Source organism: Ambystoma mexicanum, chromosome 12 (assembly GCF_040938575.1).
Source record: "Ambystoma mexicanum isolate Mex_15411 chromosome 12, UKY_AmexF1_1, whole genome shotgun sequence".
In the NCBI taxonomy this organism is placed as follows: Eukaryota; Metazoa; Chordata; class Amphibia; order Caudata; family Ambystomatidae; genus Ambystoma; species Ambystoma mexicanum.
This window is the reverse complement of record NC_090936.1, coordinates 120782801-120805980: the sequence shown is the minus strand read 5'-3', so window position 1 is coordinate 120805980 and position 23180 is coordinate 120782801. Positions and strand designations below refer to the sequence as shown.

The window sequence follows — 23180 nt, the reverse complement described above, 5'->3', positions numbered from 1 at the left end:
GGTCAAATTTGAATGCTTGTGGAATTCCACCAGGTCTTTTGAAGCTCATAATTAGGCTCCATACTTCTACTGTTGTACAAGTTAGTTTGAATAAATTGGGGAAAATGAGTAAAGAATTCCCAGCTAAGAATGGATTAAGACGGGTGCATTCTTGCCCCGGTCTATTTAATCTATACGTTTCAGATGTGGAAGACGCTATTGAAGATTTAGCATTTATTGCACCTAAAATAGGCCATCTACAAACTTTGTGGTTGGCCTATGCTGATGATTTCCTGTTGCTGGATTGTATTGTGGTTGGTTTACAGCACTTGCTTACTGCCTTTGCATATGATGCCACCCAAATTTTTTTTTTTTCAAAATCAACGCTGCAAAAAAAAAGGTACTGAACTTAATAGCAGCTAGGAATGTAACAAAGGGAAAATGCGTGTTAAATGCAATTCAGTTGGAAAAAGTATCAGATATTATTTTATATCTGGGCTTTTATATCTTAGGTTCTCCAAACAAAGGGAAAATCATGAGTTATTTTCATGATCAAACAGCCTCATTGATTTCCCAAATGCTTTTTATTAAATAGAAGTACTGCAGGTTTACAGTTATACGGTACTCCCTAAACTGACGCATGGAATAGATATTTATCCAACCTGGGTTCCTGATTGCTTAGCCAGAATGGAAAGCAGAATGTGGAGAAGGGTGGCGATTTTGGTTGATTTGGGCTTGTGCAGCATCAAGACTCTTAAGTGGAAACAACTGTAATTTTTTCAGAAATTGTTGTCTCCATGTCCAAACTCTCTCTATTCAGACTTGGGTCGAATTTTGATTGGTGGTGAGGAAAAGATATTGAGGGATTTTGGAAAGATATGCGACTCCTTTCTGGAGGAAGCCGTAGTTACAAGACGGGAATCTGTAAGCTTCCCAAATAAAGTAAAACGTATAAAATATTATGACTGGTGCAGAATGACAGATAGCTTCCATAAACAAAATAGTCTGCTGTATTTAGCACATGAGCATTAGCAACTTGGAGAATTAGGCCAACATTGGGAACTGTTTTCCTATCAAAAGACCAGAGAGGACTTGTTAGGTTCCGCTGGAACCTATTTAAGACCAGAGAAATATGGGGAAGCTATAAACCGGTTGACTATAATGACGCTGTTTGTCGCTTCTGTGGTTAGGGTGGCTCAATTGAGACATTGAAACATCTAATTATGCGTTGCCCAAGTTTGAAACATAATCGTGAAGTATACTTTGCAAAATTCATGGGTATGAAACAATTGTTCGACAAGGACCCTTTTTGGAAAGATTGTTTTGGGAGATGTTTCGGTATCACAAGCCATTGCAACTGTGGGCTTTGTTAATTCACTGGGTTTGCAGGATGAAGCTGATAGAAATGTTAAGCCAATGTGGTTCTTTTCCTTTCTTTATAAGACAATGAATTGTAATTTTATTTTATGTGTTTGTAGTGCGCTGAAAGCCCGCAGGCATCAGGGCGCAGTAACATAGAACCAGGAGACAAAGACGGACGTAAACCCGGAATTCTGGATCACTTCTATCTGTGTGGTATTTACTTGAAGAGGTGTGTCTTGAAGAGCTTCCTAAAGATTCTGTAGTTTGGTCCAAGACGGATAGCCAGTGGAAGCTTGTTCCACAGCTGTGACACCCGCACCGGGAAATATTTTCCAGCACCCATCATTTGATTGACTAGAGGCACCTGTAACCTGCCATGCGCTTCCCACCTCAGTGGCCTATCAAGTGTGTATCTTGAACTTATTCCTGAGATACGCTGGTGCCACACCATGCATGCGTCTGTGCACTACCGTCATAGATTTGAAGAGAATCCTGTCCTCGATCCTGAGCCAGTGTAGTGTTCTCCTTCCTTCACTCACATGGTCTCTTCTGTTGATCACTTTGATGACGTAAACCGCGTTGTTCTCCATTATCCGGCATCTCTCAATGCCTTGCTTGGTGGCACCCAGCATCAATGAGCTACCATAGTCCAAGCGTGATAGGATAATGGCTCTAGCAGTAGTGGCTGAGTTCTTCTCACTTAGGAGGGGGCGGATAGCTCTCAGGAGACGGAGATAATACAAATTGTTTTATGATGGTAGTTCACCTGAGCCTCTACACCCAGAGACGCCTCCATCATCATCTGAAGGGTTTTAACCTGAGCAGCTACCTTAATACACAGGTCTTTGACAAAAAACGACTCTCATTCTGCTCCTAACTCTTGCTTGGCGAGAGCCAAATATCATCAGCTGGGTTTTTTTGCTATTTAAGCACATCATTTATGCCCTATATTGCCACAATCTTGGCCATGTCTAATTGATGATCACCCTCTAACTCCAGCACCAGCTGTGTATCGTCGGCGTAATAGGTAAATATACACAGGCGGTTTCTAATAGTTTGCATAACCATTTCATGAAAAGGTTAAAAAGTAGAGTGAGAAGCTGGCTTCCTGTGGAACCATTGCGCTTATATGGGCTGCCTTAGAGAACTTCTCTCCCCAGTGGATTTAATGTTTTGTAAATAGGGATGTATATGTATGAATTGAACGTTTAAATCTTTTAAATATTGATATAGTTTATGAATAGATTTATTTACTGAAGTTTAAAACTTGTAATCTAAATCATGAATGAAATATTGTTAAGGTTAAATGCCGATTTAGCCAATAAACAATTAAAAGTAAAAAAACAAAAAACAAATGTAGCTCCACGTCTGGTTTCAAACGTGGATTGAAAACTGCTCCATTTGAAAGATTTTTTCTTCTGAACTTCCTATATCAGCGCTGATCTAAGCTTAGCTATTTGTTTGTCCTGTCTAGCGCTATTATGCCTACGGGCCTTGGTCAAATACTATATAAAGAATCCTATCTCAGTCCCTCACAGTTTATGCTAAAAGGATATCTTCCTTGTCCAGAGGAATGACTCCCTTCTCCTGGACAAAAGGCAGTTCTTGGTGTGAAAGTTCTTAAATTTATTTTCACCTGTTGTTCTCCAGGCTTCTGACACAGTTCAACAATTGGTGGGGGAATGTCTCCCTTACCCAGGCTTCTCTTCTGTCTCTGGGGGACTCCGACCCTGATTGGCAGACCGCGTGCGCTTCTGCTACCAGGTACTGCAACGAACAAGAGTGGCTTGGATGCTTCTCCAAACAGTAGTGGTTCATTGACCCTGGTTGACATACCTGGTCCCCTTCTCTGCAGGTCTCTTTGTCTCAAACACAGATTTGGTTTACTCGCCTGCCAAGTTCTGGGTTCATATTACAGTTCTCTTCACGGTCTCTGATTTTCACATGCAGACGTGGTGTACTCTCCTACCAAGTACTGCATTCACATGACTTATTCTCACAGTTCTCTTCACCTTCTCTCCTGATACTTTACAGCCCTGGGTCACCTTCTATCCAAGTACTGTTGCAAAGAAGATTAGGTATTCTTGTTGCGTGATATGCCTTTCTCCTGTAAAGGTCCAAGACCCTATTCTCCTTGTTATAGTGTTTTCATAATGTTTCACTTAATGTCCTGTAGGGGTTATCCTCTCTCCCCCACTTTCCATGCACTGTAGTATTGGGGATTTCTTGTACCCTCAGTTGACCCCCCAACTATAGGCTAAGCCACCCAAATACTGTTAGGGTCTTGGGTGCAGCCTGCAGATCGGTCGCAGGCTTCCCTGTGTCTCTTTGGCACTGTGTAGCTCTCACTGGCGTACTGCTGTGGCTCTGCAATTTCTGACAGTGTTCGGTGTGTCTTTCCCAGCCGGACCGTGTGGTCCCACAGTGCTGTGCTGTTGGCGCTCTCTCCAGCCAGCCTCTCGGTTCTCAACGTGTGCCCTTGACACAGTGCTTCTCACCTTCCAGTGCTCCGGTATTCCCCCTGCTGTTTTCTGCAGTGAGCGTCCGCCAGACTCTCGGCTCCTCCAGGCTGGATCTGACACTTGCGTGAGTTTGTTGGCAGTTTGTATGTCTGTATCCAGTAAAGTCTGTAGTTGGAGATTAGACCGTTCATGCAAGTTGATATGATTGATCCCTGTGGATCCGCACCACTTCCTTGTCAGTTTCTTGGCCTGCAGCTTCATGACAGTTACCTCTATTCTTCCTCATCTCAGTCCTTTCTACTGCTTGTGTTTTATAGAAGTACATGGGACAGGAGGGTAGAGATGGAGAGAGGTGGGGGTGAAGGAGAGGTGTAGGTGTTAGGCGGATACTGTGTTCTCTCACAATGGTCATCACTGGCCCCACCAGGGTTTTACCCTCCCATGAGATTCATTCACTGAGTACCACCCCCAGGGGGACTATCGGATAGCGCCCACACCTCCCTGGCTGCATGCGAAGGGGCTCCGCCTATGAAAACAGCGACGACATCCTGGGATTCGTCACAGTAGTCAGAAGGGGCAGGAGTGGGCTGAGAGTGATTCCACCATGCACTCTGGGTGTGATATCTTGAGGCAAAGGGCTCTTGTTACAACAACAGCAGGATTTCTTTGGACCTATCCCCTGTGACATTTTGCCTTTATAATGTGGTTCGGCCCCTCCTTATTTGATTCATCTTTTGACTCTTACAAGGACAAGAAGGAATCGCTGGGCCTCCGTTGGGAAAACAGTCTGCTAGAAAGTCCTCTGCCATAGAAGTCAACACAGAAGGCATCTAAGGCAGGGGCGAGCTCTGTCCCCAACTCACTACTACTATAGACCAAGGCCTCTGATGGCTCGATTGGAACCAGGACCATGTTCACTGGAGGTGAAGGACCCCCTGTAGGTGCCATTTGTCTCCTTGGTGTGGGCGTGCAAAACAGAAGGACTTCCCTGCTCCTGGAGCCACTGGATTTGGACTGCCTGCAACCCAGAAGTTCAGAAGCAGCTTGGAATTGTGTTATATGCGCCAAGACCTCTTCAAGCCAAATCAGCTATGCCCGACACACAGTGCAAGCCCCCACAGGACCGATGGTGCTACTTTTGTCCTTCTATGAACCATTCAAATCACATGTTGCATTTCGAGCCATCCAGACCACTGGCTCGACCCATTGAATCAGACTGCCACGTTTCGACATGATCGCAGCCTCAACATTGTGGGAGCAACTGATACAGCCGCTGCCCTGAACCATTGGAAGCCTGCACTTGCGAACTGACTGGACACAACCGCCAGTGGATTGCATTGACTCTAGCGTCTTAAAGGCATGGTCTAGTAAAAAATGTTATTTAAAAAATAGATAGGCAACATAAAAAAAAATACTAGCATTCTCTTTTTTAAAACTTCCTATGTAAAACTTTGAGCTATTCAAGCTCAAAATTCGCAAAAGCAAGCACATGGGCGCATCCATTTTGTGAAATGGATGCCCTCCTGTGCTGGCTTTTGCTTTTGCGGCACTAATGAAGGAAAAGCCAGCCAGCTGTAGTAAACAAAAGCTAACCCTTCATTAGTGCTGTACGCGGAGGACGGGGACCGGAGACCAGAGCAGGAAAGCTGCAGATGAATCTCGGTATGTGCTATTTATTTTTAAAAAAAAAATAAGCACTAGCTGCGTTTTTTTTTCTAAGTTTTCCGGGCTTGGCGTCACAATTCCTGGAGTGAATTGTGACGCCAAGAGGAGGAAGTTATCCTTTTGGGCTACCAAGAAGCTGTTTCTTTGAACTTTTGTTTTGATGTGAAGAAACCTGGAGAAGGGAGTCATTCCCTGGAACTGTGAACATTATCTACTATGGTTTGTGTGCACCTTTACGATAAGACATATCCTTCACCCCTCTGAGTTAGTTTCTAGAACGCAAGGGCTAGGATATTTATTTATGTATTGGACATTTGCATGGCACCTATACACAGGTATTTCCAGGCACCACTAGGATAGGATTTCGGACACAGGGCATTTTTGCTTTGGACATCTTGACACAGGACAGACCCTTAGTTTTGGTTGCGGTAGGGAAATAGGAAGGGACATCCTAGAGTAGGAAACGGTGGGGCTTTTCCCAACCCTTTTATTATTTAAATAAACATTTATAGCAACCACTGAGAGTCCTCTGTGTCTGTGTCTCATTCCTGGTTCCTCGCAGGCCACTCGCCCCATGTTATGTTGCAGGGCCACTGGTACCCATGTCTTCCTGCATCTGCACTTTGATGTCACCTCAGAGCACGTCACTGTCCTCCAAAAGAGGCAGTCTTTTCACTGTGGATGATTTGCATATGGGCTTCATTGAACAAGCCATATTTAAAGCGGAGCAATTCAAGGGTGGGTCTTATGGCGAGTAACCTCTTGTTCACGTTGCAGTAGAGTTGAACTCCTGATTTATGGATTTTATGTGGCCCATACATTTCAAGGGGTAAACGTTTTTGTGCAGCTTTCAGAATATCGGCAACCTGCATATACCTCAACACATATAACTTAATGCTCCTTGATTTAGCTTTGATATCCTTGGTTCTTCACGCTGCTAGTCTGTGAACTCATTGGATATCTTGGTGGGCTGGAATGCCTTTACCCAGAGTCTGTGATAGGAATTTATTCACAAAAGTAATCATTTTGTCTCCTTCATTCTTCCGAGATCCCATAAACCAAAAGGTGATTGTGGCAATTCCGGTTTTTTTTCGATAATTTCAACTTATTTGGGTAACATGTGCAGTTCTGTTTCCATTCTTCAAAGTGTGTAAACTTCACAGATCATTGCAAGTGTTTAGAGAGCAGATACACGTGAGTCAAATTTGCCCAAAGTAAAATGAAAGGGTGGAGAGCACTCAATTCAGCCATCAGCTATGTCATTGTTGCTTCTCGTGGGGATTACAAAGGTGACTGGGGGAATCTGTTTTCCCTTTGATTCCCGAAGTGAGATTATAGGAGATGTCTGTCTGTGCTGATTTGGCATTCGCCGTTTTGGGAGTTTATGGGCATGTTGGTGTGAACTAAAGGTTGAAATGCGACGTGTAACGGCAGGTCTCTGAATTTCCAGCAGACCGGTAATGGTGAGATAATTGTTTCAGGTACGTGCACTCTGCAGCACAATATTGTCAAAGATGTAAGATACTGTCTGATACTGTCTAAAATTGCATGATGGCTAGAGTGATTGCCCACACCTTCCAAATCAACTGCTTTTAGCGGGTGACACTTTCCATAGTGTCACTCAGCCAATCCTCTTGGCAGTAAAACGGCGTTCATGGAGCTTTCGACCACAAAAACAATCTTTTGTTTTTTTCTCAACCGCCTTGGCAACTCAAAAGGTTGACCGGTATGACTTCCGTTAATCTTGTGTACTTGAAGCAGAGGGCATATGTGTTAATATTCAGGATTCATTGGTAATTGTATGACTGATATTCATATCGCAGCAATGTGTTGCCAAACAGTATGACACATGGCCAACAGATGGTGTATTCGTCCTCTATCCTGGGGTGAGTGACTGAATAGTCATCCCAGAATGTCAACGGAGAACACATGTCAAGGCTCCACCTACAGTCGGGAAGAAATTGTTGCAGACCGTGCACCCACCCTAACATTTTGCTCAGACCTATCTCTCCAGGACTGAAATCTCTACACTGGCTCCCAGTGGCTGCGAGGATAAAGTTCAAAACCCTCTGCATTGTCCACAAGGCCTTCTGGGGCCTGGGTCCTAAATACCTTCAACTCTCTCTTCCCAAATATCTTCCTCCCCGAGCCCTTCGCTCATCCGCCTCCAACTCCCTCATGGTCAGCCGCTTCTCGAAGCAACGAGCTGGGGGTAGATCTCTCTCCGCGGCACGGGCCTCCCTCTGGAACAGCCTTCCTGCCTCCATGAAACTTGAGGAGAACCACCTCCGGTTCCGGAAGCACCTCAAAACCTTCCTCTTTGCTTCTGCTTTCTCTCTCCCTCTCCCCTGCTGAACAGCTAATTAATTCTTCACTAAACTGCACTGATCCTGCAACTGGACCACTCTAAACTGCCTTCGGTCCTGGTCCCAGTCACTGATCCCCTGGAACCCCTCTGCACTACGGGACTGTCTCTGTATCCCTACAGCCCCCCCCCCTTCCCCAGCACTTGCTCTGCACTTACCTTGCACTTGCCACTAGCTGGCCCTTTTTTATTTATTACTTACGCCACTCACCTTACTGCACTTCCCCCCCTCCCCTTCCCCTTGCACTTTTCCCCCCTCCCCCACCCCTGCACTTGCGCGATCTGAATGACACCTGGCCTAGTAGGATCGTTTGTTTTGTCTCCCCTTGTTCCTCCCCTCCCTGCCTCGTCGCGCCTTGAAACACCTGTGTATAGGCGCGTTACAAATAGCATATCATATCGTATCAATCCCATGGGTAACAAGGCTCACCCGATTTGAAGCCAGTAGCTTCTTGGATGAGCCTGCTCACCAAAGGGGCCACAATATGATGCACCAGTATCACTCTCAAGGTAGGTGCTTGCGCGCTTGCCGTGGCTCCTGTGTTCAAAGCTGCTTTACCTTAATGGCTTTTCCAGATTTCAGCTGAGGAGGGCAGTGCTGGCCTCGAACCTCCATATGAAGCCAGTAGCCAGAGTGCCAACTGCCAAGAAAGCTGGCATAGCAACAGCAGCTAGATTACCTCACCGCGGCACACCGGCTTCACTGCTCTTGCAAGTGCTGGGTACTCACTTGGAGATGTAAAAACATAGTTGCACCACATATTTGTGAACAAAGGTGATGGAGAAACCTCGGCGTTTCAGAGAGGCAGCCATCATGGGCAGGCACCCCTGAGTGTATCTAAGTGTGTACTATATCTAATGTAATGAACATATGGCATGGATTTCCTATTCAAGAGTTCTACTACTTTGAATAATGAATTCAATGGTTTCGCACAACACTATTGTGCCAGTAGTGCAAGGGAATGTAGGCAGCTGCTAAGGGTGCCAGCAGTTGGGAGTGGATGTGGATGGGTAGTTGTATACTGTTTCCTCTCCAGTATAAGAGAAACTGTCATGATCTCTGCTTCCAAAAGGTCAGGGTTTTCCCAACTCCCTTGGAAGCAGATCCATAACCCAGGTTCCGAGTGCCAACCAGTCCCAATTGGGACCTTTTGGACCCAGTCCTGGTGCCAGTGGCACCAGGCTCATAAATATGCCCAGTCCCAGCGCTGGAAGCGCCGGGCTCATAATGCTTGGGTGGACTTACCTGCAGCAGACCATGCTGCTTACTTGCCTGCCAGTTGAGCCTCTGATCCTCTTATGTTTGGAACTACTTTTCCTGTTGGGTGGGGCTGGAGCCACTCCCTAGATTCAGAACACTGGAACTCTTCTGGAAGGCAGGAACTCTTTTCTTACCAGGAACTCTTTTCTTACCTAGGCGTGGCTGTGGAAGGAGACACCTAAGCACTACAGGAGGCTATTTAAACCACACCCGTGGATGAATCTTGCTTTGCGTTATTCTGCACCCTCTGCAGCAGAACGCTCATCGTGTCTTCTGCATCCGGTCCTGGGCCTAAGGAAAAAGGCTTACCATCCTGACTCCAGTCTTCAGCAACACCTATAAAGACAAGAAAGAACAGGTTAGCATTCCGGCATCTGAAAGGAAAAGGCTTACCATCCTGAATCCAGTCTTCAGCAACACCTATAAAGACAAGAAAGAACAGGTTAGCATTCCGGCATCTGAAAGGCAAAGGCTTACCTACTCTTCGTGCGTTCCGGAGGTCTTCACACTGCATTCCGGCATCTGAAAGACAAAAGCTTACCAACTCTTCGCACGCTCCGGAGGCCGTCGGCGCTGCATCCCGCATCTGAAAGACAAAACAAGGTGCGTTTAAATACATTGGGGAACTTTAATACTCACGTGCCAATACTCCTTTCCACATCTAACCCAGTGGGTATTCCGGCACCCTGCAGCCGCACCGAACTTGTACCTGCAAAATAAAAAGACAGTTAGAGCGCATCGTGAAGCTGGCAACAAGCGCTTACTTACGTGCTTCTAGGCGCTTCTATTCCTCACACGGGCTCCATCTTCAACTCACTTCAGCCCGTCATCCGCCATCGCCGGAACCCTGCAAAACAAGAGACATCATTATTAAAGACTTTATAAAGACATTTGAGTTACTCGAAACTTACCGTTCGTGCAGTAAACGACGGACAGCAGTCCTCTGAAGTCAAGAGGCCTGCGCTAGCTATCCAGTGAGGAAACTGGTTACAGCACCCTGCCCCGAGGCAGATGGAGAGCTCGGCATTCACTTACCTAAGGTGAGAGCGTTAACCTTTGGGGGTCTACAGGAAAGGAGAAGAGGAAAGAGATGGGGACACCCCAATAACCCCAGTTCATTAACCCCCATATTTTCTATCTGCAGACATCTTACTCTACACGTCAGGCATACAGTGCACAGAGGTCCAGCCCAAAGAGCCAACCGGGTGCTGCACATCACCTTTGAAGATACGGTAGTCGCCCAGTCAAGACCGGCGCCTCTGCGAGAATCAGGTGAGCGTTACAGAAACCTTTGATGCTTGTCGGGACAGGTGGAAAATATAATTTTACCTAGGTGTAGGGGTGTGGAAGTAGGAGACGGACACAAGAGTGACATCGTTTTAGCTATAGACTTTTATTTTCAATGATTTCAAAGAAAAACCTTATCTTGCCCTATTCCTAAGAGGGGTTTCCCTGCCTCTGCTTAAACTAAGGATGTGTCAAATGTCCGAAATCAAGAGTCTACTGTCCTGTGTCAAACCTATTTCCTTTTCTTACACTTCTAACTAAACAAAAAGGGTTTAGTGTTTCTTCGTACTGCAGATGATTGGTTCTCGTCTTCGGAGTAGCGGAATACTATGCCATTAGACTCTCAGGGCTATTTCTTGAGGGGAGGGACTCCTCTGCCCAGATTACAGTTCTTTTCAAGTGTGGCAGACAAAGCTCCAGTTTAGCAATAAAAGGTCTCTATTTCCGAATAAAGTAAAAGTTCCAACTCAAATCCTGGTCACCAAGGGAAATGCTTCTCTTGGTTGTCTATCACAGTGTTCACAAACAGGGGAATGACTCCCTTCCTCTGGTTTCTCTTTGTCTTGCATAAACCACAATGTCCGGTGGTATGGCTCTTCCCCAGGCCACCTTCAGCTTTCACAATGCCCAATGCCAGGGGAATTGGCTCTTCCTCTGGCCTTCTTAGTGTAACCAATCTGGTTCACTAACCTGCCAGATACTGTGACAAAGGAGAAGGTCAGTGACATCCTGCTCTGAGTCGTGTGTTCCAGGCCCTTCTTTGTGGTCTTCCCGGTTTTCAGATGGTTACCAGACCCTATTGCTCTGGTGTCCAGGGTCTTCCTGGTTCTTGTATGGGTCACAGACCCTATAGCTCTGGCTTACTATGCCTTCCCCAATGTCCCTCGTACCTTCCGACTTCTCGTTCGGTCTCCGGTATGATCACAGGAAGCCCGTGCTGCTCTGTTTGCTCCCCTGCAGCTTCCTTCACTCGTGGGGTCTTCACATGCTGTGGCGTACCGCAGCAAAGGAGGCTATTGCCTGGAGACTCTTCCCATGCCTGGGTGGTCAGGTAACTTGTCCTCCCCTCGCTCCTGCTCCATCTGTTCTCTAGGTCAGCGGACCGGTTTGGGATGTCTCGGTAGCAACTCTCACATCCCGGCCAGTGTTCCCTCCCCTACTCCAAGCCAAACGTTCTTTTGACTTGTGGCTCCTCCGAGGAGGGAGTGACCCATTACCAAGTCTCTTTGCTTTTTATTCTCTATACCTTTTGACTGGTCTCACATTGGGGAGGAAGTCTAGCTCAGGGGCAATGTGTTTGTCTCGTTAGCAAGACAACTCGGCGCAACAGAGGTTCGAACCCCGATCCCGCACTTAGAAACCACTTGTTGGTATTAAGTGCATTATAAAAGAACAATTATAATTGTCTGGACTGCTCAAGTTGATTCTGCGGATTGCTCCATATTGCTCCACGGCTGCTCCTTGTCTCAGTGTTAATGGCTTTACTTCTAAGTGGGTTTCATGTGATTGTCTTCATCCCAGTTTTTGTGCATGCTTCACGGTGTCCAGTCAAAGTATCGAAATAAAAGGATTGAATGACCTTTTTTTCGAATCCAAAAGGATCGGAAAAAAGTCGAATGCTTTTTTATTTATTTATATTTTTTTTTTTAGTTGTGTATGTAAAAAAAAGTTTTTTTTAAAAGGGAAAACGGGGGGTTAGTGGGGAACCCCCATAAAAAAATTGGATCCTATTGTTTTCGAATATTTGACCTAGAACCATGCTTCACATAGGTAGTCCCTACTCTTCCTCGTCCTAATACTGTCTATGGGGAGTAAGGCCCTCATTACAAGTCTGCCAGTCCAGAATTAAGGGTTCTGGTATCATCGTACTGGCATCCATTCCGGAATGGCAGACTACAACTGTGCCTGCCGGGGCCTCTGTGCCCAGCACCAGCAAGTCTGACCTGCCGGGAGCAGCGGTCGCTATAGGCACAGTTGTCACTGAAGCAACGACACCGTTGCAAGCCGTTGTTTCAGTCCGGCTTGCAACCCGCCAGACTCATAATGAGGCCCCAAGTCTCTTACCCTACAGGAGTACATGGATGAGTGGGGGATTGTAGGGCATGAGAGTGAGGGAGGTGTGGATATATTGTAAGTGTACTGTGTTCTTCCCGAACAGTCATCCCTAGTCCCAATTGAGGGGGGGGGGGGGGTCGCCTCCTCATGAGATCTACCAGCTGCGTATCACCACCAGCAGGACTATTGAGTAGTATTGAGTAGCAGCCTCACCACTCTGGCCTCATGGAATGGGGCTCCCCCCAGGGAAGCAGGGACGACATCCTGGGCTTCGTCACGTAGGCCACAAACGGTCTTACAATTATCATTGTTGATCAGTTTCCATTTTATTTGGTTACTGATTTATATATACTTGGAAATGTTTGGCAATTTGCTTGCTTATTTACGAGTATCATCCACAGGACAATAGTATGTACATGTTTGCGGCTTGTGCAGATGGATATAACCTTTGATGCCATCATTATATGAAGTTTGTTATTAAATGTACTTATATTAATAACATTGTTTCTAAACAAATTTTTATTTAGGAGCTTACATCTCCCCGTCTCATCAAAAGTCACCTGCCATATCGTTTCCTGCCTTCTGACCTGCATAGCGGAGAATCAAAGGTAACTGATGATCCTTTGATCATTCAAACAGATCTTGATTGGCATAAAAACACAAAAAACGAATCTAACAAAATTGATGTCACTTATTCATAGGTAATATATATGGCCCGCAATCCCAAAGACCTTGTGGTATCCTATTATCATTTTCATCGTTCCCTCAGGACCATGAGCTACCGAGGAACATTTCAAGAATTCTGTCGAAGGTTCATGAATGATAAGTGTAAGAAAGAATTATTTCTTTTCTTTGCGTAAAACTGGCTATGCAAATAATGTCCTTGTTAGCTGTTTGCATGTGTGCAGGAATACTTTTTCTAATAATTCATAACATTGCATGAACACTGATGTGATTCTCTGGAGTCGGGTTGTTGGTGTAATGAATCAGGAATACAAGCAAATTATGTGAAAGGAAGTCAATGCAGGAATTTGGGATATAGGTTTTGACGTGGTTGGGCCGCTTCTGTAAAAGCACAGAAAACCACAAACCATTACGCATGGTTAACAAGCGTAAGCTCATGCATTTCAATCCTTCACTGGTTGACTTTCTAAATGTGTCTACTGAGGTGGGAGAGGCATTTTCAGATGTTGGACTCCAGATTGCTGCGATTAGGGCCTCAAATCAAACCTCATGCCCAGCATGAGTGAAATATGCCTAATCTTTCTTTTATTATGGTTCAGATGGGGCATGTTCTAGTAGTTTGTATTAGAATGCTTCCATTTGGGTTCGGGTTAAAACTGATTTGTATATATTCCATCCCTATCTGCATTGACCTAGACCACATAAAAATGTTTAATGTAACATGCCATGGCCGTAGATCAATGCACAACTCAGTCACTTATGAATTCTCTTTCTTCTTTCATTCTTGTACAAAATGAAACCGGGGTTGTGTCTCAATTGAGCCCATGTGATGGGTTTTAGGATTCTCACAAAGCAGTCAGGCGTTCTTTGGGACTGTGGTTCTAATTCCTTCTCTCTCTCTGTCCCCCTAGTCACTCACAATCTCTTGGATTTATAGTATGCAGGACTTCTTTCTTGTTCTTTCTTGGTTGTCTATGAGCTTGTCGGGATGTTACCTTTCTCTTCCAGGATTTGTATTTTACCTGGCACCACCACCCCCACCCTTTGTTCCTAGGGTCATCTTGATGTGGGCCAGGCATCGGTTTCTTCCAAAACCAATGAATCCCAGGGTTATCAGACTTCCCCCTTGTAATATGCTTATTATCAATACCGGAATGTTGTGTGTACACACTAGCATGGGGTTCTTTTTGTTGCATGCACATGTGTTGTATGTGTTCTTTGTCTTGAACGTACACTTTTCTTTGTTTCCTATCTTTTATGTGTTCTGAAGGAGATTTAGTGTGATTGTCTGCCACCAATCTGTGTTGAAGGTCCCAGACCCTTGTGGGCACACCCGGGTAGTACAATGAGGAGGAAGGGATTAGGATCTCCCTCCTATTTGCAACTGGTCCCCAACCCTGCTTTCTGTACCACTTAGTCCACTTTCCTGCCAAATAGGGTACTCGATACTTTTTCACTCAGTTCATTTGATCTGTTTTCACCCTGACCCACAGGTGTACTCTCCTGCCAAGGTCTATGGGTCCAAATCTCATACACAATGTTTGTATTCATTTTTAGTGCTGTTCAGGACTTGTTCCCCCAGTTTGGGTTTTAGACCCCCTTCACCTTGTTACTTTGTCTTGGTCTGACCTTCTGCACATAGCCTGCTGGGCACTCAGTCCATGTCTTCATCTGAAGACTCAATTGTTCCTTTCCGTCACTCCTTTTGAATGAAAGCTGGCCAATCGGATCACTCAAGGGACTAGTGTGTGCACCTTGGTTCAAATCATTGATCTTCGTTGCTCTTGACTTCTTCCTCGTCCTAGTATTTCTGTCATGCACCTTATGGATCTTTTCCTTCACAGTAGTCCCTACTGGGATGGATAGCAAAAATATGTGGTGGTACACGAAGGGTGGTAGTGAAGGGTTGATGAGGTGAGGTGGGAGGATCAAAGTTGTACCGCATTATCAGGTGGCAGACTCCCCTCCCTGGCCTCCTGGAAAGGGACTCCCCCAAACCCCTTACCCACCCATCAAAAGTAGTGAAGGTACCTCGGGATTAGTCATAGTGGTCACTAAAGCTATTAAACTAAACATTCAATTCTGCTATTTCAACCCCTATTTCAGTAATCAATTATAGATGCCTTATTTCCTTGACTCCCATTTATTTGACGCAGGATTATCTCCTACTATCTGCCCATTCAAGATAATCTCTATATCTTCAAAGAATTCCATCCAGCGATTCCCCCTGTTTATTACCAGCGAGTCCTGCCCTTTGATTATCGTGCAGAGCTATTCCATTTTGATTCCATAATATGAGGTTCTACACACCCAGCATTCAGGTCACTCCCTAACACAATCACTTAACACGGGTTAATGAGCTGCCTAGATGCCACCACTTCAAAAACATTCAGCTGAATGCATTCAGCATCGGTACCCTCTGATGCATCGTAAATCTTTATCATTAACATTTTTGTAATACTATCCAATTCAATAGAGACAATTAATACATTGAAGTCTTCATCTCCAAAAATGACTTCTCCGACTTAAATGTGTTACGGCAAGCAATAACTAGGCTACCCCTAGGGCATCCTTGTGCCTCTTTCATAGCCTTTTTATAATAGGCCCAATATCAGTCTATTACAATGTCAGTTACAAGACAGATTTCCTGCAGCATAATAACATCATCTGAACGTAGCAAGTAGCTCGAGCCACCCCTTCCTCTAAATAAATGTGAGTGATCTTTCATGTGCCATGTTTTTATCAATAATTTTCTGGAAAAGTGGGCCTGACTGGTCGGGAGAAATGAAAGTAATCATGCCCACTAATCTTTATCATTTTCCTCCTCACGTTCCACCCTTATCCTAGAGCGTGAGAGCCACTGATCGACCACCCGCACTAATCGTTCTTTTCATCTCAGACCCTTCTTTTACGACTCGGACCTCGTCACTCTTAAATCAAGTACAGGGTGGCTGAGAGGAAATGGCGTGCTTCTGGTACATCTTCTGACAAGCTGGCCTGCCGCCTGCTCCAAAGTCAATACCGACTCTCTTTCGGCACCAAGAAGAGAGCCCACATCCCAGTCTGCATCTCTGCCGCATCTAACAACTCGGCCAAACTCTTTAAAATCTGCAAGGAGCTGGCCAATCCTGCTGCAGTCTCTACCTCTCCTGTCCCCTCCCATGCCCTCTGCACAGCCCTGGCTTTTCTCTCTCTCTCTCTCTCTCTCTCTCTCTCTCTCTCTCTCTCTCTCTCTCGCCCTCTCGCCCTCTCGCTCTCTCGCCCTCTCTCTCTCGCCCTCTCTCTCGCTCTCTCTCTCTCGCTCTCTCTCTCTCGCTCTCTCGCTCTCGCTCTCTCGCTCTCGCTCTCTCGCCCTTCTTAGGCCACCTCTCCTCACACCTTCTCTGCCTTTCCCTTGTTCTCCCCAGACAAGGTTTCTAGACAAGTCCAATCTATGAAAGTCGTGTCAAAACAGGGTCACCCCTGTTCCTCCAAAACCATCAAGGGCCACATTGACACCTTGGCCCCTGCTCTGGCTGACTTCTGTAACCACTCCTTCGCCACTGGTGTCTTCGCTTCCCCCCCGAAGCACTCCCTGGTGCACCCTCTTTCGAAACCGACATGCCCTGCCCAGCTAACTATCGCTCAATCTCCATTACTCCTTTCCTGGGCAAACTCTTGGAAAAGCTGGCCATCTCTCAGCTTAATCTTCACATCGAATCTGTTGGCTGTCTCCATGACCATCAGTCTGGCCTCGGAGCTGCCAGAAGCACAGAAACTGTTCTCCTGAACATCCGTGAAGCCCTGCTCTCCAACCCCGATTCCAACACCCCCTGTGTCTTTAGCTTACTTGATCGATCTTCTGCCTTTGACACAGTCAACCATGCCATCCTGCTCAACCGTCTCCATGATAATCTGGGTATCACCAATTAGGACCTGGCTTGACTGACCTCTTTCCTCTCTGATCGACCCTCCCAGGTCCAACTGGGGTCCTTCCTCTCCTCGATCTCTACCTGTTGTGTTCCCCAGGGGTCTAACCTCTCTCCCTGGCTGTTCAACCAATAGCTGGCACTTCTTGCCCACCGCATTGCCACTCTCTGCCCCAACTTTCAAGGCTATGTGGATGGCACTCAACTCATTTTCAGGCTCCCTTCCGCCACTTCTTCTCCTTCGCTCATCTCTGACTGTCTGTCTGCCGTCTGCCAGTAAGACTGAGATTCTCCTCATCGGCACACCTGTTCCCTCCTTTACTGTCACTCTGGCCGGTCTCTCTTCCTGCTCCCACCTGTGAGGCCAAAAACCTTGGGGTCATCTTCGACTCCACACTCTCCTTCTCTCCTCACATTGCTGACATCTCTAAGAAGTCACACTACCAGCTGGACCTCCTCCGATGTATTCTTCCTTTCCTATCCTTCCCCCAGAAGCTCACTGTCTCCAGAGCTCTGGTTCTCTCTAGGTTGGACTATTGCAACAGGCTCTTTCTAAATCTGCCTGCCTCTACTCTCCACCCTCTGAAACTCCTCCAGAACAGGACTGCGAGACTTGACCTTGGCCTCAAGCCCAGGGATCGTATCTCTCAAGGACTGAAATCTCTGCACTGGCACCCCCTGTGGCTGCAAGGATTAAGTTCAAAACTCTCTGCATTGTCCACAAGGCCTTCTGCGGCCTGGGGCCTCAATACCTTCAACTCTCTTCCTAAATATTTTCCATCTCGAGCTCTTTGCTCATCCGCCTCCAACTCCCTGAGGGTCAGACGCTTCTCCAAGCAACAAGTTGCTGGTAGATCTTTCTTCGGCTGGAGCCTCCCTCTTGAACAGCCTCCCTGCCTCCCTGAAACATGAGGAGAACCATCTCCAGTTCCGGAAGCATCTCAAAACCTTCTTCTTTGCTTCTGCTTTCTCTCCTCTCCCCTGCTGAACTCCTGGCTGAAACTGCACTGGTCTCCTGGCTATCCTCTGATCTCGGGCCCAGGTCCCCTCCCCTGCCAGTTGCATCCCTGCACTGCCTCCCTAGCATCCCTCGCACTTGTGGACTGTTTTCTGTATCCCTACAGCTCCCTATCAGCACTTGACACCTGATGTCTGTACTTACCCTTGCACTTGCCACCAGCTGGCCGCACTATTATTTATTGCTTATTTATTCTATTTATTTTACTGTCGTTCCCATGGACTGCACTGCCCCCTCGACCCCGCACTTTCCCCCCCTCCCCTTGCGCGATCTCAATGTCATCTGGATAAGTAAGATCATTGTCTCCGTCTTCCCTCTGTTCCCCCTCCCATGCCTCGTCACGCCTTGAAACACTTGTGTATAGAGCGCGTTATAAATGCAATATATCATATCTTTGATTCAACTCTAAAGCTACCTTCTTGGCCCCAAGCGGGTTGACCATTCTGATCTATATCCTAGCCCAACTTTAGCAGAGAGCATGGATGCTCTTTTATTGTTTTTACCATTTTATTTGAATAGCAATAGACTCTTGTCATAGGGTAACAGGTGTCATCCAATTACTCAATATATTCAGTCACAACTCTTCAGTACTCTTAGTGAAGGGATATGCTCCAAAACTTGTAAGATCCGTGATCTGTTTAGAGGCACATTATCCCCTTCTGAGAGAACACTAGAAATAGTGAAGCCCATTCCATAAGCCTGTACCATAGAGGCAAGGCATTCGCCTTCATTATTAGCTTGTAATGCACTTTGGGCTTCCACTAGGTCATTCCCATAATCAACCAGCTCTTCCATTAGGGAACCTATAGAGTCGGAGCTGATTTGCAGTTATTGGCTCTTGGGTAAGTCTCTTGTAACCAGGACTAATGTCTGGCAGAGAGACTCCCAGGACCCCCCTTGTCAATTTGCATATTCAAGTAACTTTGGGTCTCACCCTAAGTTACTAGGGGAATCCAGACGTGGACCCCTTGCTCACTATTCTTAGAGAGGCACAGCTCCTCCCTACTGATGAGGTCCAACCAGACTGAAACACATGTCTGGGGATGCTGTTGGTACTCTTGTTCAGAGGAGAATTGCCTACAATTTCGGGGCTGGACTGCCCCAGGGCAGGACAAAGACTGATATGTTTGGGATATTTCTTCTCTGTGAAAGATAGTGAGCTAAAGACTCTGGGTAAGTCTCTCGTAACCAGGACTAATGTCTGGCAGAGAGACTCCCAGGACCCCCCTTGTCAATTTGCGTTATTGGCTCTTGCATCAATGGTAAGAGAGCATACTGAATGCTAAATATTAGACCATTCTTTTGGGGGGGTTTTCAGCTTGGAATTACCCAGCTCGTCTACTTCCCCCCTCATTTTTTCCTCCCATTTTCAGTTTTCTATTGGCTCTTTTCTGAGCGTTTCTAGATAGAAAACCTTATTTGGTATACTTACCTTACTCATTGGGGATTTGTGTTTATTTTTTTTCATCACAATATTTACAATCACATGCAGTGTCACTTCAGGTGACTTATTTTATCTGTTTTTCTTCTTTTTTCTTGTTTTAGAAATTGACATTGCAGTCCTGATGAAAACATTGACCATGTGGGGTCATCATAAATGTTGAAACTAGCTAAGGGGATTTAACATGGAAGACCATGTGTTGAGCTCATTGGTGAAGACAAAGAATGTTGTCATATTGTCTCTGCTAGTAAACTGATTGTTTGACTGATCTTGGTGTTTCTTTGAACTCAAGAATGAACTGATTCACTGATTCTCAGTGAATTTAAGTATTCAGGGTTCATATCTGCACCTACCGATTCCAATTAGGGAACATTTTATGCATTACATCACTTTGTGTATGTTAGCACTTTTAAGCTCACAGCACGTTATTATCATTCATTGTGTGTGTGGGCAGCTGTATGTTTGGGCAGAGGTTGGTTTGTAGTGGTAATTGATGTTTTTCTATTTCTGTATTCCTAATTACCATGACATATCATTAAATGCTTCATTAACTTCTCCTGCGCTGGCACTTCCATGTGATTGAGATACAGAGGGATTGTTCTCTCCATAACTTCCAATATGGCACATTAATGCACTTTGGTATGGATCCTTCAACTTTTTTGCCTTTTTACTTTCTTAAAATGCACATAATATGGTAAGAAATAGTATGTTTTGCTTGCAAAGTGTTGTGGGTCTGCAAATATATCAGTGAGTGTTTACTGCTAGAATCCCTCACTTTGTACAGTGCCCTGTCAACTATTATTCGAAGCTTGCACAGGAGCAGGGCAGACGTATGGGGAAGGGCACAGGGGAACACTCTGTGCAGGTGATTAACAAATCAGCAACTTTCAAAAACCAAGTCAGCCATTAGCAGTACAGTACATTAAGGGAAATGTGTTTGCTGAAGGATGGGAGACTCTAGTAACAGTTTAGACAACTGCACCTTCTGTTTCTTTATATCCTTGGCTGCATTGACCTTTTCAGTATAATCACTTGTTCTGCGCCTGTTGACTCTAGAATCCCCCTGCATCTTGTTTATTTGATAATGAATTACAGAAGATTGATCCCTGGTTACAGAAGAAGGCACTCAATCAATTGTACTTCTGAGCATTGATGCTATTAATAAAAACCACCATATATTTGTGCTCTATGGGCTCCATAAGAAACCTCAGTAAAGCTCTTGTTGATGTTTTCTTTCTAGGCAGTAGTATGGAAGGGTCGGCAAATCTATACGCTGTATTATGTACCCTATGTCAGGGTTACAAGCAAGGCTCTGGTGAGAATTTGCTCCCTACCTGGAGTCAAACGATTTTGGGGAGTAAAAGTAAAAAGTAATTGGCGTTGCCAATAGTGATCCTTTATCCTTATTAGGAGATGTTCTTTCCCCTTAAAATCCCTCTTGAGATGGGGCAGTAGTATTAGAGTTCCATCCTATGCCACTGCTCTGCTGGTCACTTATTCAGAAAAATATTGGTGGCACTTTGTATGTAGAAGCAGGGGATAGGCTTCTAAATGTTAATTTTTTTCCATTTTTATTGGACACATTTTCCTGTTTTTAGGGAGTCAAATGGATGGTGTATATGTCTCTCCAGTATAAGGCTGGTTTTGAGTAAGTGTTGCCACACATCACAGGGCAACGTAATGTGGTCGGTAAACTGAGGCCCTGTAATTTTGATCATCATATTCTGTGGTCCAGTTATCCTGATGCATGTATCGACCTTGCACAATTTATGAGAGGCATATTCTCCTGCCCTTTTAATTTCTTCATTAAAATGACACATCAACTCCTATGGCATGTTTTCTGACACATATCTTCTAGTTGCAGTTATTCCATCTGCAAATACTGTACCGTGCCGGAATTGTTTGACATCCACATCAGTTATGAGAAGCAATATTTGTTTTTTGTAATACACATGTTTTTCCAGTGGCACAAAACACAAATCTCTCTGCACTGGCAATGTATTTCTTTTTCTTTTTTTTGTTAGGTACTGTGGCAGATCTTGAAGTCTTGGACTAGTTAATAAGCTCTTTATAATCACATATACATTTTTTTCTTTTACGCTCAGTGTTTGGAAAATTCTTGTAAGGTGCATCTTCTGCACACATTTGTAAAGAATTGCAGTGGCTGGAAAGCGGAAATTCTTTTCCAAAACTTGCTTCAGAGACAGTGTCTTACTAACTATGCATGCTCACAAAAGTGGCATACCCCGTTAGTTGCGCACGAAAGCTAACCAGTTTGCACATAGAGACAAATAACTAGAGGGAACAAAATTCCACCATTGTAGCTTTTCATACCTAACTTGTGAACATTATTTCTTTTTAGCACCCTTGTTAGAACATTTTGATTTGCTCAGTTAATCAGGAACAAGGATTCCCAAGAAATTGAAGTACTGATACCCAGTATTCACTCTAAATTCCACATTGCTATATTGCTGGACCAAGCAAAAAGTCCTCTTTGTCTGCACTCACCCTTGCTGCCTCTGCCCTTTGCCACGCCACACAGATTCTTCTTTGGACCAGAACTCCACCACTGTCTTGTCTTGTGGGTCTTTCTGCCTATGCTCCAGCTCACCTCTTCTTAATATGACCTGGTGGGCTGGATGTTCTGCCTCTCTCCCGCTCGCAACCTTATTTGCATGCGACTGCTCAGCCATGCCATTGTACGCAATTTAGTCCTATCACAATGTATCGCTGCACAGTCATGTTTCCACAGCTTCTAGCCATAGTGGGAATTTTGCACTCTTCAAAAAATGTGTTTTGCAGCTTTTTTGGGGGATGAAAGATCAACTTCCCACTTTGCTAGAACCCTGTGGCAGTGAGGTGATGCAGTGGAGGGGGTGGTATTCCCAGCCATTCTGTGCATTCCGGCTTCCTTAATAGCCCTCTCTTCACTCTGGACAATTACGTCTGACTTAAGCTAATGATTAAATATTCTATTCTGTCACCTTTTGGCTGGTGTGCCAAATGTGGAAGGATCTCTAATTTCAGGCATGCCCAATGAAATGGGATCCAATTAGTTGGTTTTAAAGATCCATGTATTGGCTCCCAGTCATGACACAATTCCCAGTATGGTCTTGTGTCTGATAATTTAAAAGTATCCATTGACTGGCCCTAATTTACCACAGTGAAAAATTGTGCTTTTACAATCCCTTAATTTCTCTGTCCATGATACATTCTCCTCCTAGAAATACCCTAATACGGTGACGAGGAGCAGTAATCATTTTTCTTGCATAGCTTTTATGTTGTAGAGCACTCTGCGTCCTTTCATTTGCCAGCTTCTGCCATGGTGGCAAAACACTTTTCTGACAAATTGACATGCTTACTGCGATGCTGGAGATGATTTTGGAGGGACAGGGCCTCCTCGCCCCCATCCTAGCCTTTCTGTGTGTGTTTTCTGCCCATGGGTAGGGGTACACCCTTGTACCCCTAGTGTAAGTGTTTGGGCACCTGTGTGTTGCCCACAAAGCAGCAGAGTATGGGCTGGTGGCAGCTGCATGCTAATTTGGCAGTGGCTCTGGGCATCCCTCCTTTTTGGATACCCAGGCCCTGCTATAGGAATCAATGGATTCCTGGATAAAGGCAAGATCACCACTTGGTTTCCTTTACCTTTCTCCCTTGTTTCCCGAAGTCCTGAGAAGATCTGGCTCTGTTCCC

General features: G+C 45.3%; 1 protein-coding gene across 3 annotated transcripts in view; it reads left to right on the top strand.

Moving 5' to 3' along the window:
- SULT4A1 (sulfotransferase family 4A member 1) overlaps positions 1-23180 on the top strand; it is a 165989-nt gene that overhangs the window by 91469 nt on the left and 51340 nt on the right. For all 3 annotated transcript variants that reach the window (XR_011281746.1, XM_069628136.1, XM_069628135.1), the window contains exons 3-4: positions 12964-13044; positions 13138-13264. Coding sequence is in view for 2 of the 3 variants with exons in the window: in XM_069628136.1 (XP_069484237.1) it covers positions 12964-13044; positions 13138-13264 (208 nt within the window). In the remaining variant the exon portion in view is untranslated. The remainder of the gene's footprint in view (positions 1-12963; positions 13045-13137; positions 13265-23180) is intronic.